The following is a 15,084-nucleotide window of genomic DNA, read 5'->3' on the forward strand; positions in this document are numbered from 1 at the left end:
TCTCTCTCTCTCTCTCTCTCTCTCTCTCTCTCTCTCTCTCTCTCTCTCTCTCTCAATGTATATCTGGTTCTCTATTAGTCTCTCTAGCTTTCATTAGAGTCCCTACTGGTGGGCCATGGGCATGGAGGGGTTTTGCTGTGCACTCAGGGTAGAGAAGGGGATAATTGATACCACATTCCTTCTCCATGTGGGCTTCAGAGATGCCCGGACCTTTGCTCCCTGTGCCATGCAAGGTGGCAGATGATTCCCAGGTGGCTTCCCTTGTGTTTTCTTTGATAGTTAATCTATCTGCTGCCTTGGTTAGAATGACAGGATGGATATACATCAGAATCTACTCGGTGCTTTGCAGATTTTCAACTGTTTTGCTGGTCTTTCTCATGTTATTTTTATGTGACTCAGTGTGATGAGCAAAGTATGAACCCCCAGTTCCCCAGATGAGGGAGGTGTTGCCTGGAGACCTTAAGTGATGAATGCTGGATTCCACTTCCTAATGAAGTTTCCTGGTCCTGTACTATTCATCCCTGCTTGGGTTACTTTCTGCTAATGAGGTTGGAAGGTCAGCTTTTATCACGCACAGATTTTCTTCCCGGGATGCCAAAGGAATGGAGGCTAAAGAGCTGGTGATTTCCCAGAAGCAGTACAATCTCTGCTTACTTTCTTCTAATTTATAAGCAAATTATAATAATTACACCGCCACGACCGAGAGCTATAATTTGATAAGCTTGCTCCTTTCATCAATTCTGCACTAATATCTGATATATGTCATCTCTAATCGCCACTGCAGCACGCAAGGTAAATATTGTCTTCACCATTTCACAAGTGAGAACACGCAGACTTTAAGAGGTTAAAATAACTTGTCTAAACTAGCTGGAGACAAAGTTAGGATTTGAAACTGGCTATATCTAACTTCACCTATTGCTTTCCTTTCCCTTGCTTTATAATCCACGGAAGAAGACTTTGCAGGGGCCATCACGTACATAATCCTAACCTTTTATGAAAATGCACCATGTAGTAAGTTACAAGTGAAGGTGTGGGGCTTCCAGTCAAGTGCTGGAATCAGCGACAACCCATTTCTGCAGGCGGCAGGAGCTTCAGCCAGCTGTGTCATGAAGGACAGGGGACTTCAGGGGTCTGTAGTCTGTAATAATTCCTTAAGGCATAGACTGTCTACCCAGGGCAGGCCTCGCTCTGGAGAATGGGGAAGCATCCGAGCCATCATGCACCAGGCTAAGAGGGATGCCCTCTAAGTAATGTCTGTCACCATGAGATACCACGGCAGCAGAGGCAACAAGTGCATCCCCCAAACTCCCCTCCAGCAACCACATTAGATGGAGCACTTGGGTCCTGTGTGAAGTTCATGACGACACAGCTAAAATGCCCCCCTCTAGGCTGGTGGGTCTAAAACTCATCTTATAAATCTTAAGCTGAACAAGCCCAGATGCTCTGATTTTTATTCTGCAGGGGATTGATTTAGTTCCTAGAGAAGGAAGGGTAAATGTCATAGATATTAATGGGGTCGGGGAGAGGGGAAAAGATATCTGGCTCTAGAAATGCCATGGCGTTTGACGAACCCCGCTGAGGTTCATGGAACAGACTGGATGGGCACACTCTCCTCTGGGTGGGCTGGGCAGGTTGTTCAGAAGCGCAGAGCAAGCACTTTGTGTTCCCCTGCAGGAGATTGTGCTGACTCAGAGGCACGCATTAATCTCTGTTGGGAGAGTGCAGAAAATAGTCCAAAGAACTCTCCTTCGTGCCCTGGCCTCTCTGCCTCACCTCTCCTTGGCTCTGAGGAAGGGAACCATTTATTATCGTTGAAAGAGGATGTGTTAGCTGATTATAAGTCAACCAGGAGGCCCAAGTTACAGTGTTGAAGGCCATGTGATATCAGCTGTGAAGAAGATGGATAACTTCTAGCATTTTCTTCATTTCTAGCTCTGGGAAACAGATCCCCATAGAGGAAGTAACTTGGTCAAGGTCATGAGTCCTGAAACTAGAGCCTGGGCCTCCTTGTTACTGGCTGTCTTAGTTAGGGCTTCTATTGCTGTCGTTAAACACCGTGATCCAAAGTAGACTGGAAAGGGAAGGTTTTATTTTATCTTAGGACTCTGTGGTTACACTCTATTACTGAGAGAAGGCAGGCCAGGAACTCAAGACAGAAACCTGAAGTCAGAGACTTAAGCAGAGGCCATGAGGGAACACTGCTTACTGACTTGCCAATCTCCTTGATTTGCTCAGCCTGTTTTCTTATATACTGCAGGACCACTTGTGTAGGGGTGGCACTGCCCACAGTGGGCTAGGCCCTCTTACATCATCCATTAATCAGGAAAATGGCTACACATTTGTCTATAGACCAATCTTAAGGGGACATTTTCTCACTTAAGGGTTTCTCTTCCCAAATGACTCTAACTTGTGTCAAACTGACAAAAACCTAGCCAGATTACTGGCACAGGGCCCTTTCTCTACATCAAACCCTCTTGCCTTTGTGCCTAAAAGATAACTATATAAGCTAATCAGGTGATGTTTTTATCTGCATGATTTCTTTTTATAGGAGACAATATGTGCACAGGATATATTTGGCTGCTTTCAACAGTGGCTTTGAGTCATAAAGGCATTCATTCCTTATTTACTGCTCCAGAATTCTCCCAGTATGTGTCTCCAAGCATTGAGCCAGTGACTTGCTGATGTCAGGGCTGTGAGGCTCACATCTCCATGAGTGTCTTTTCCATTTCCTTAAGGTCATAAGGTTGACACCCCAGTTCTAAGACCTCTACACACTACTCAGGACCAGTTTCTAAGTGGAGAAAGGAGAGGGATAGTGGACAACCTCCATCTCCCTCCATGTTCCCTTTTAGTCCACTTGGCAAGTGCCAACATTCCTCATTGAACTTAGATTTTATGGACACTAATCAGAATCACTGCATACGCGTGAATTTCCTTGCACCTCTCTTCTTTCTTAGATTCCTCAGTGCTGTTTGTATTGGCTTCATCATCAATCTCTTTTTGCATCCTGTCACTGAATGTGGCTTGTGAAAAACATGCACGGTTGTGTGTTGACCCTACTAAACTCATGCTCAGGGACCCTCACAGGCTCTCTGTGCCACCAGTGATTGCTTTTTACTTCCTAGGTCTGTTTCCTCTTCCACTGATGATGGTTGTTTCCTTCTCCTTTTCCCAGGGCTTACACGCTGACTTATGAACTCAGTTCTTCTTTCCTAAAAATAACAGGAGCAACCGGAAGAGAACTTCCACGACTCCTCTCTCCATGACTACCTGCCCCCTCCCCTCTGTGCTGCCACCTCTCTCCTGTCACTCTGGGGAGGGAACCTGGTTATTTGCATATTGATTCTCATCACCTCCCATCTTCCCCCAGGATATCACTTTTAAAAATTCTTTTTTTTTTTTTTTTTGATTTTTCGAGACAGGGTTTCTCCATAGCTTTTTGGTTCCTGTCCTGGAACTAGCTCTTGTAGACCAGGCTGGCCTCGAACTCACAGAGATCCACCAGCCTCTGCCTCCCGAGTGCTGGGATTAAAGGCGTGTGCCATCACCGCCCGGCTACTTTTAAAAATTCTTATCTTCTATGCCATCAATAGGTTTTTCTTTCAATGGTCTTTCCCCTGTATCAGCACCCAGTGTTCTGTGGTTTCACCTGTGTTTACCCACATACGTCTTTTCAAGTCTCTGTTTTAAGAAAACTCAGAATCCAACCCTCTTTTCCCATTCTCCCTTGAACCCATTTGAGCAGGGTTCAGAAGCTTCAGAAGCTTGCTCTTGCCTAGACCACTAACGACTCCTATGTGTTCAACTCGGGGTTTAGATCCTAGTGCTCAACACCCTGGCCTGATCACAGCAACTGTCCACATACTGCTGCCCCCAGCACTCATTAGACTTCTCATCTGTCCCTGTCTCCCGTTTCCTATTGCTGCTCACTGGCTGTGCCTTTTCAGTCTCCATCTCTAGGTTCTTATCTTTCTGACCTTTGAACATTGGGGTATTCTAGTGCTCAGTCACACTACGGCCACCCACACCTTTGGAGAACGCATTCAACTCTAATGTTGCCCTTCAAGTGGTGTTACTCTGTGCACCTTTGGAACCCAGTCACTTTATCCTACCTCTGCTGCTTCCCTCTCTGCCCATGTTGTCAGCATCATTCACTTAGAATGTGTCCTTACTGATTGCCATGATCTAGCTTGTTGAAAGGAAAGGCTAGGGTGGATGCTTAGTCAGGACAGGCCTCTCAGAGCTAGGTTTGGAGTGTGAGAGGGACCAACCATGTAAAGACCTGCAGACAGAGGAATGACGGTGTGTCCAAGTACTAGAGGAGACACTGAGGCAGGGAAACACATAGGACATCAACATCTCAGGGCCATTCAATATAAAGAGCACGTTAAGTGTATTTGGCAAAAGAGTGAAAACAAGAGATTGGACCATGAGTTATATTTTATTTTTAACAATGTGAGTATTCACTTTATTAACATACTATTAAACACAAATCAAACAAGACACATGGGTTTCTCAAGCAATAGATAAAAATAACTGTTTTGCTAGAAGAGTATTTAAAAAGCAGAGTTTTATTTAGCAATTCAAATTTCTGTCTCTCTTTGAAACTCTAATAAGATCGGTCATACATTATTCAGCAGTTGTTTGTGGTTAGGTGGTGTCTACTCCCTTTAGACGAAATATCTATCTATCTATGTATCTATGTATCTATGTATCTATGTATCTATCATCTATCTATCTATCTATCTATCTATCTATCTATCTATCTATCTATCTATCCATCCTCTATCTATCTAATCTATGTATGCATGTATCTGTCACCTATCTATTCGTTTATCATCTATTTTCATATTCTTTAAAAATATCACTTTGTGTGTATGTGTATGTGTGTGTGTGTGAGAGAGAGAATGTGTGTGTGTGTGTGTGTGTGTGTGTGTGTGAGAGAGAGAGAGAGAGAGAGAGAGAATGTGTGTGCGTGTGTGCAAGTTCCAGAGCAAACAAGAAGGCATAAGATTCCCTGGAGGTAGAGTTACAGGTAGTTGTGCGTCATCTGATATGGGCTTAGGAACTGCATTCATGTCATTTGCAAGATCAGAAGGCCTCTGAGCCATCTCTCTAGCCTCTGTCCTCTTATGCTTTGGTTTTCCAACAAAGCTCCTGCCACCCACTCCCTACCAATGCTCTGCCGGCTTCGCCCATGTGTGCTACTTAACTTGTTCTGTAAACATCTGGTTTTGAAACCACAAGGTCATGGTGTTTAGTTGATTTCTTATTTTAGTTTATTTATTATTTGTTTTATTTTAGTTTAGATATTAAAAAGGATCCATGTGACCCCTCTAAGCATGTTCATGGAAGATTTCTATTTAAAGTCAAAGAATAAAGTAGATGAAGAAAAAGAAAGGGTAAGCAAATACTGGAGACCTAAGAGACATTTAGCCATGGACCCAAGGGGCATCTAGCCATGGACCCAAGGGACATCTAGTCATAGACCCAAAGGACATCTAGTCAGAGACCCAAGGGGCATCTAGTCAGAGACCCAAGGGGCATCTAGTCATAGACCCAAGAGGCATCTAGCCATAGACCCACGAAGCATCTAGCCTTGGTCCTGTCTCTAGTTTGAGCTACTCAGATATGTATAAGAAAATTTAACTTTGGAAGCAATTGAGGCAGAAAATGCCCAAAGGGAATCAGGGTGAACTAACAAGTTGTGTGGGTCAAGCCAGGTAGACTAAGCCACTATGCCACCGAGAACTGCCAGTAAGTGACACCAGAGGCTCCTAGGAGACTTAGGCTTTTATGGCACATCATGGATGCCCCTATGTTGGACAAAAGTCATAGGCACATACCTAAGTGTCCCCAGAGACAAAGGTCTGGCTTTTCTTGCTGTGAAACAACTTTGCCTGAACGTAGGCAATGCTGACTCCTGAAGAGGAGGAGTCTGGTTTGGCCACAGGATGAAAAAGGTGTCTAGACTCTGGAAGGACTGATGTGATACAGGCGCGAGTTGGATTTCTGCCAGTTTCTAGTCCCATCACCTTCTGATCATGTGATGTGCACTCATCAGCCCTGCCCCCTTCTTCCTTCCATTCCACATTCAAATGCTAAGTCAGCCACACTCAGATCCCCACCCTCCTTCCAGACACCTGTCTGCCAGTGATCTGACTATGTTCCTTCTCTGGACATTAATCTCATCTTTATCAAAACCTATTGGATTATGAACTTTCAGAAAGCAGAGATTTTTTTTTATTAAATACGGTTAAAGATTTTATTTATATTATACCAGCCTGTAGACTTTCTTTCTCTAGAACCATATTGAGAATTGTCATTTATATTTTTTAAATTTTTATTTATTCTTATTATTTTGAGATTACAATATGATTATATCCATTCTTCCTTCTCTTTCCTATCTCCAAACCCTCTCATATACACCTCATTTCTCTTTGAAATTCAAGTCCTCTTTTGTTGTTACATATATTTTATATATATATATGTAATTGTTGTTACATATATTCCTAAATATGCAAGTATAACCAAACAGAGGAATTTTGACTTATTCATCTCCACTTCCTTGTCATACTACATATGGCTCAGCAATGGATCCTTCTCTAGATCTTTGTCATCTCTCAGCTTTACTCCATGACATGGGCAAATGTTAATGGAACACCTACTATGTGCTCACTCCCTACTCTGTGCTAAGTGTGTGACACATAGTAGGGACTTTAGCAGAACTGACAGGACTCCTACAGGAGTTCACACTCAAAGGAGTTTGATAGGCACTGGATATAAGGTTGTCTAATAGAAAAGTGGGAAAGATGAGCAGGGTAACCATGTTTCTTCAGGACAGAGGTCAGCAAACTATGCCCCAATGTCCTGTGACCTATTTCTATTTGTACTGCTTAAAGGGAAGGACATAATTATTTTAAAATGTAATCGATGGACAAAATTGCACATATTTATGGCATATAATTTGGTAATTTGATACATGTATGTGATCTAGAATTAGCTGATCCAGAGAATTAGCATTTTTATATCAAACAGTCATCATTTCCCACTCTTCTCTTTTCGTCCTCTAGCTCTCTGGAGCAGGTCTCATTGTTCAAGCCTGCCTGGTCTGGAATTGCCTGGTAGACTAGACTGGCCTTCAACTCATAGAGATCTACCTGCCTCTGCTTCCTGAGTGCTGAGATTAAAGATGTGCACCACCACACCCAGCTCTTCTCAGTCTTTCTAAAACAAACAGTAAGTCCCTGTAAACTCTAGCTTCCCCTCCATATTCTAGAACACCAGAATATATCCCTTCTGAGTGTATGTTTATATAAAGTACAAACTTGAAAACGAAGGAGGAGAGAGAGGAGGGAGACCAGGATGAGGATAAAGAAGACAAAGATGAGGAAGAGGAAGCAGTGCAAGCCATATTCAAAAAACCCTGGGGGAGGGTCTATGATATAACTCTGTGCAAGTAAAATACTCACTTTCTTGCTCTTGGCAGAAAAATTTAGTGTTGTGGAGTTTAGAACATTGCAGATGTCCCTCTAGTGGAAAGACATTTATAATCTGAAATTTAAGAATTGGGTTGCAGGAAAAGTTTTTCCATTTAGGTTTTATTTTTTTTTTGTTAGAGAAAACTGAAAAGTATTTTCATCAAAGGAAGCTTTATATTGGAGCATGGCTCCCTCCCCATGTCTGGAGGAAGGCGAGCCTATTTAAAAGGCATGCTGCTATAAATAAGTACCTCCTGCAACTCTCTAGCCTCCTTTATGATTCCTCTCGTATATGGTTGGCTTGGTTTTAAAATGCCACCATTTCATCCTCAGTTTCCTGAGCCCTGACTTCCTAAGGCAGTAGCCCACCCCGGGGGTGCACTCTTGATGGCAATAGGAACGTATGGTGGTTGTACATACGCTCTCATGCTGGACCCCCCCCCCTTCCAGCCCATCTCTCAGGTCACTGTGACAGCTCTGTAAGAAGACCAGTGGCTGAAGTCTATAAAGATGTATCTGGCTAACCATCGCCATGTGGCTGGGAATTGGGCACGATGTGAAGATGTCTCTGTTTCTTCCGCCATGCCTGCCGTTGGAGACGGCTTTCTTTTCCACACAGGAGGATTCCGTGTCTTTGCTGTACTGTCACCAGTTGAAAGCTGTGGCTCCCCGGCCGCATCCACCTCCATTTGACGTCATCGGCTCCATTCTTTATGTAGTAATCCCAAATTTTAATTATTAAAAAAAAATGATGAGGCCACTTCCCTCATCTCCCAGCAGCCTGTGAATGGAATTGAAGGATGATAGTGTAATCCTTTCTAAGTAGTCTCTCATCTGCTTCAAGCTAAAGTAATTTTTGAGAACTCCACTGCCCTCCAATTTTCCAAATTTATTGTCTTAATTTCTTCAGCTAAAGGCGGGTTCTAAACGAGTTTAGTAGTGCAGCCATTTCAGAGGCGTCGTTAATTCCACATCTCTCTTCCCTGATGGATAGGGTCGTTTCTCTTCCATTACTGCTCCCCAACCTCATTTAAGAATCTTGCTCTTCCCGGGCCACCCATTGGCTTGGACAGGGAGGTTTGCCAATGAAAGCACCAGGTTTGGTGCCAGGAAACCAGGGAGGCAGTGACCGTGGACCCTCAGCCAGCATCAAGATTCTGGGAAAGTCATAAGCTTCTTGGGGCTAAACCTTTATCTGATAAAATGGAGGGGTGGTGGTGGAATTGAATATCCAATTTCTTTTTTAATTTATTTATTTCTTTATTAATTAATTAAAGATTTCTGTCTCTTCCCCACTGCCGCCTCCCCTTTCCCTCCCCCTCCCCCAATCAAGTCCCCATCCCTCGTCAGCCCAAAGAGCAATCAGGGTTCCCTGCCCTGTGGGAAGTCCAAGGCCACGGGAACTCACCAAGGCCAGCTGGCCTGGGTCTGAAAAAGCCTGGGTTAAAACCGGTCTCGCTGAACTTAGCGGACAATGAGGACTACAGAGACCCCAAGAACAATGGCAATGGGTTTTTGATCCTACTGCACCTATTGATTTTGTGGGAGCCTAGGCAGTTTGGATGAATATCCAATTTCTAAGACTTGCCGATTTCCTGGTGAGTCCAGATCTGTCGGGGAATAGCAAGGACACCAACATCATACCAGTTATCTGGAAAGACTTGGGTGTAGAAGATGACTCATTGGGTGAGTGAAGTGTGTTTGAAAAGCATGGCTTAACCAGTGAAAGGAGAATGCAGCTAGCACCTGCAGGACTGCAGACAGAGAGAAGGTACTGGAATTAGTATAATTGGACAGACCAGAGAAGGGCTACCCTGGAGCTGTGTTCCAGAAGAAGCATCCTCGGATGGCTCACTCTGGTGTGAGAGAGGAAGATGGCATAGCAGGGCTTCTGCTAATTGGATCCAGCTGCTACAATGAGGGGGCATTGTAGCTGTCAGGGTGATAATGATGAAACCATCAGAGGTTCAACAGGATAGAATGAAGAGGACCTTCATCTACTCTCTATCGTCCTCTGTGGGAAGAACTTGGAGCAGCGTCAAGTAAGATCCAGAAGAGCTTTGGAGCTGGGATACAGTAGTTGAATGCCTAGCGCAGTTTTCCCTTCTTAGCTAGCAAACGGGTAAATCTGGAAGCCACTTCCGGTTAAAAACATGTCTTGTGTGGCCCTCATTAGATATCTGTGTTTAGGCTTACGTTGAATTTTTATACATTTGTTTAGTGTGTGTGTGTGTGTGTGTGTGTGTGTGTGTGTGTGTGTGTGTGTGTGATGTGAAAACAGAGGACAACTTGGGGGAATTCAGCCCTCTCTTTCCACTGTACAGTCACAGAGATTGAATTCAGGCTGTCAGGCTCAGTGGTAGGCGCCTTTCTTTCTAAGGCATCTCCATGAGGCTTGTTTTTAACCTGAAAAGCTTCTAAGTGAGACGTCTACAGAACCTCATCTTTCATGATTTGTATTTATTTAAAAAGTTTTGGAATATGGTTTGGAGTTCAGCAAATAGTTTATGAATGAGGCAGATAAGACCCACCCCCAGAAGGCAAGAGATTTTTCCCCAAAACCATATACTTGGTAAATGAAATCTCTGGGTTCCGAGGCCATTGTCCTTCCTCACTGTGGTTAAAGAACAGTAGCCCTTTTGCTATGCTAAGTCTTGTTTCTGAACCAGCATGGCCAGCCTCACCTGAGAGCTTCTTAGAGATGCAAGAGCTCAGGCTGCCTCCTCTGTCACACACAGACACAGAGCTCTGTGCGAGCAGGTCCTACACTTTAGCCTCAGCTCCCCATCAGCCACCACCACATCAACTATACTCCGTTCCCACTCAGCTACATGACAGTGATCACCCAGACACACCAGACTGGCTTTCTGCTTTCCTGGATTTGCGCATGTCACTGGACATTGTCTTGTGTATGTATAATGTGTGGGTATGTATATGTGTGTGCACTCAGGTATATGAGTGTATGCGTGTGTATGCAAGTGTATACAAGTGTTTGCAAGTGTATATAAGTGTATGCAAGTGTATGCATTATATGCAATATATGCATGTGTATGCAAGCATGTCCAAACTATGCTGTGTATGTGGAGATCAGAGGACAAACTGGGACTTACACCTTGTTTGGGATGAGGTCACTTTGTTGTTTTCCACTGCCCATGGCAAACTAGCTGGCCCATGAGCTTCTGGAACTCTCCTGTCTCGGTCTCCTGCCTGGGATTACAAACTTACACTTTTATGTGGGTTTTGGATATCTGAAATCAGATCTTTATGCTTGTATGAAAAGTATTTTTTTTCTCACTGAGCCATTTTCCTAGCTGCAGGCAAGGTCTTTAACGTCCACTGTAAGAAGAGTAGAACATTTCTCTCTTGGAAGCCTTGCCACACTGAATGATATTCCTTTTCCATGATTTAATAATACTTGACCAATATATTTTCTGGATTTTCTCGCTTGGTGATGATCGTATTTATCTCCTTGAAATGAAGGAACTATTCCCCAGTTAGCAGATTGTCCCGGAGGTAATGAAGAAGAATGGACTAATATAGAGACAAGAAATCTAGCCAATGTTTATCTAGAAGGAGCAGTAACGTGTAATAGCTGTAGGCTCATTTTTTTTTCAAATATAGACAAAACTGATAGATTTTTGGCTGACCTAAGGAAAAAGAGAGCAGACTCACAACAATAAAGGGAAGAGGGGACATTGCAGCTGACACCACAGAAATATAAAAGGTAATAACAGACCTCCATGAACAAGTAAGTGTCAAAAATTAGATGACCAAAAAATAGATAAACCCATAGAAACATACTATTAAGACCAGATCGCAAGGAGCAGGAAATCTGAAGAGACTAAAAATTAGTAGAGATTGAATCAGTAATCAAGTACTTGTCAGTACAACAAACCTAAGACTTGATGTCTTCACCGGTGAGCCCTACCAAATAGCTGAAGAACTATTGGCAATATTTCTTAAAGTCTTCCCTTAAAGTTTAAGCATCTCCAAATGCATTTTTATAAAGCCAACATCACTGTGATGCTAAAACCAAGCATATGCACTCTGAAAGCTGAAAAGAAACTCTTTATTTGCTGGCTAGCCACTGAATGGAGGAACTAGCCCAAATCATGTAACCCTGAGCTGTACAACTCTTGGTGTTTTATGTACCAAACCCACATCCTTGTTAATACACTTCAGCTAACAAGAAAAGTTAGAAAAAGGCAAAACTAAAGAAGCTAAAAAAGCAAGGTTAGTACATTTAGGGAGTCTCTCGGCCATATCCTGGAACCAGTGACCTAGCCTTTATTTCTGGTTTGGCAACCGTTGCTTGTAGATAGAAGTTTCTGGTCCTACAGCCATTCAGTCCCAAAGAAATATACAGAGGGTTATATTAATTACAAACTGTTTGGCCTCTTAGCTCAGGTTTATTATTAATTAGCTCTTACAACTTAATTAAATTTTTGTCTGTACTTAGCCACATGGCTTGGTAACTTATCTCAGTGCGGCATTCTTATCTGACTTCTTCTGCAATTGGAAGGTGGCTGCAGACTGAGCCTTTCCTCTTCCCAGAATTCTCCTAGTCTGGTCACCCCACCTATATCTCCTGCCTGGCTACTAGCCAATTGATGTTTTATTAAACTAATATGAGCGACAAATCTTTGCAGTGTGCAAGAGCATTATCTCACAGCAATTGCTGCCTGTGTGCTGGGTCTCAAGGCCTGAACAATGCTTCTATCATGGAGACAATTGTGCTAAAGCCTGGGGGCTTGCTACAGCCAGAGAGAGAAAACTCGAAGAAGATTATTATAGGTAAAGTCCCCAGTAAGCATTTATACAAAAATCATCAACAAAATATTACCAAATAATCACCAAATCAAATACAATTGCAAATTTGGAAGATCATACAACATGATCAAGTGGAGTTCCTTTTTTTCTTGCAATACAAAGACAGTTCACTATTTGTGTCTTAGGGTTTCTATGGATGTGATGAAACACTATGACCAAAAGCAACTTGAAGAGGAAAGAGTTGATTTGGCTGATGTTTCCACAACCATAGTTCATCACTGAAAGAAGTCAGGATAGAAACTCAAACAGGGTGTGTACCTGGAAGCAGGAGCTGATGCAGAGCTGTGGAAGGGTGCTGCTTACTGGCTTGCTGTCCATGGCTTGCTCAGCTTGTTTTCTTATAGAAACAAGGGCCACTAGCCCAGGGTAGCATCATCCACAGCTATCTGGACCTTTCCACATCAATCACTAATTTAAAAATGTATCACAGGTTTGTAACCTTACAGACTGATCTTAGGGAGGCATTTTCTGAATTGGGTCTTCCGTCTCTCAGATGACGATAGCTTGTGTTAAGCTGACATAAAGCTATCCAGCACAATGATTAAAAACTTAAAGCTGTCAGGTGAAGAAGGAATGTACATCGCCGTGTTAAAAGCTGTGAGTGACAAGCCCTGAGCCAGTATCATGCTTAATAATAAAAGCTTCCTAATGAGACCAGGAGTGAGGTCAGGAGGACGCTCCACTCTTCAGTTAGGACTGGAATATCCCAGTGAGAGCATTCAGGCAAGAAAAATAAAGCCATCTCAATTAGGGAGGAAGAAACAAACGTGTCTGTTTGCTGATGATATAGCCCTATAGCAAATAAATAAAATAAAATTAAAAAACCTAAACACCATAAAAACAACCCGTTATAACTAGTGAATAAATTCAGCTAAGTTGTAGCATGGGGAATCCACACGCAAAAATCAGTAGTGTTTCTGAAATATGTGAAGGACCAGCTGTCTGAAAAAAGAAATTAAAACCATTGCCATTTATATAGCATCAATAAATACTTAAGAATACATTTAAGCAAGGAAATAAAAGAACCACACACTAAGCTATAACACCCTGAAGAATGTTGAAGAAGATACAAGTGTACGATGTCTCTTGTCCATAGACTGGAAGAACGGACACTGTTCAGAATCCTCATACTACAATCCTTATCAAAATCCCCATACTACCCAGCATGCAATCCTTATCAAAATCCCAATGGCATTTTTTTTCTCAGTGTTAGAAAAAATATAAAATTTGTGTGGAATACAAGGCACTGAATAGCCAAAGAAAGCTTGAGCTAAAGGAACAAAGTTGATGGCATCACACTACCCAACTTCATATATGTTTCAAAACTATAGAGATGGAGACAGAATGGTACTGGGACAGAAAGAAAGAATCAGCGGAAGAGAATCATGACCTAGCAATAAAGCCACAAATTTAGGGTTGGCTGATCTTTTAAATATGTATATTTAGATTCACCTAATGCGTACGGTGTTTTGTCTGCATCGATGTCTGTGCACCACATATGTGCCTGGTGCCTGAGAGGCCAGAAGAGGGTGTTGGGTCCCCTGCACCTGGAGTCACAGATGGTTTTGAGCTGCCATGTGGATGCTGGACATTGAACCCAAGTCCTCTGGAGGAGCAGCCAGTGCTTTTATGCACAGAGGCATCTCTTCAGTCACATGGTGGGTCTGTCTTTGGGAAAGATGCCAGTAAAATGTAACAGGGGATGGACAATCTCGTGAATAAACAGCGTGGCGAACACTAGATACCCACATGCAGAGGAGTGAAATTGGACTCATCCCACATCGTTATAAATTATATAACTAGAAGTCCAAACACTGTAACGTGACAACTCTTGCTCACGTGTGTGTGCATGCCAGTCGATGCTGTTGCCAATGGCTGTTTTCACATTTACATTATTTTGTCCCTTGGCTATGTTTCCTGTGCAATTTACTCTGGAAATTCTCTCTTTAAACACCACATCTCAGGTGAGGTCCTTTAAGGTACACCTTTCCTTGTTTCAAAGCAAAATTCCGCATTTTCTCATCTATAGATTGTGAGGCTAAAATGGAGGCCTTTGGAATGGTGTTACAAACCTAATTTCAGTTCATCTGTGTTGATGTGAATACATGTGAAGCTGGACAGCTTATTGCTTCATTTCAATAGCAGCAACTGTAGAAAATCACCTGTGGAGAGTTTCTGATTTGCCGTGGGGATCTTGTTCCATCCCCTTTTTCATGGGGTTGACATGGGACTTCTAGGATGGGTAAAGTGTCCATTGGGTGACGTGCTCGTGACCAGCATCTGGCTGTTCTCTTCAAGTCTCACATATTCCACTACAGAGCCTGAGGGTGCAGGAGAAAGTTACTAAAACTCTCTAAAGCCTTGCCTCCTTTTGTTAACCCCCCTTCTTTCTTCTTCACAGGGCTGATAGTCTACCTAGGAATGATGGCAGGAGCCTTCATCCTGGGGGGTCTGGCTGATAAACTGGGAAGGAAGAAAGTCCTCAGCATGTCCTTGGCCATCAATGCCTCTTTCGCCTCCCTCTCCTCCTTCGTGCAGGGATACGGAGCCTTCCTCTTCTGCAGACTCATCTCAGGCATAGGGTATGCACTGTTGTCCGCTGTAAGTCCATCTCCTCTGGCCCTCTAGCTGCACGCGATACCTCGGGAAGCACTTGGATGAAGTGTTTTTGTTTGATTTTAAAGATGCTATGTTAAAGTTAAGAGCAGGCAAAATGACTCAGCGGGTAGAAGTGCTTGCCACCAAGCCTGATGACCTGAGTTTAGTGTCTAGA

The 15,084-nt window shown here is 43.1% G+C and overlaps 1 protein-coding gene across 8 annotated transcripts in view; it reads left to right on the forward strand.

The window, feature by feature from the left end:
* Sv2b (synaptic vesicle glycoprotein 2B) overlaps positions 1-15,084 on the forward strand; it is a 218,698-nt gene that overhangs the window by 160,314 nt on the left and 43,300 nt on the right. For all 8 annotated transcript variants that reach the window (XM_050154089.1, XM_050154084.1, XM_050154088.1 and 5 more), the window contains one exon: positions 14,713-14,893. In XM_050154089.1, coding sequence (XP_050010046.1) covers positions 14,713-14,893 — 181 coding nt within the window. The remainder of the gene's footprint in view (positions 1-14,712; positions 14,894-15,084) is intronic.

Source organism: Alexandromys fortis, unplaced genomic scaffold (assembly GCF_014885135.2).
Source record: "Alexandromys fortis isolate MF-2015 unplaced genomic scaffold, M_Fortis_MF-2015_v1.1 scaffold_86, whole genome shotgun sequence".
NCBI classification, from domain to species: Eukaryota; Metazoa; Chordata; class Mammalia; order Rodentia; family Cricetidae; genus Alexandromys; species Alexandromys fortis.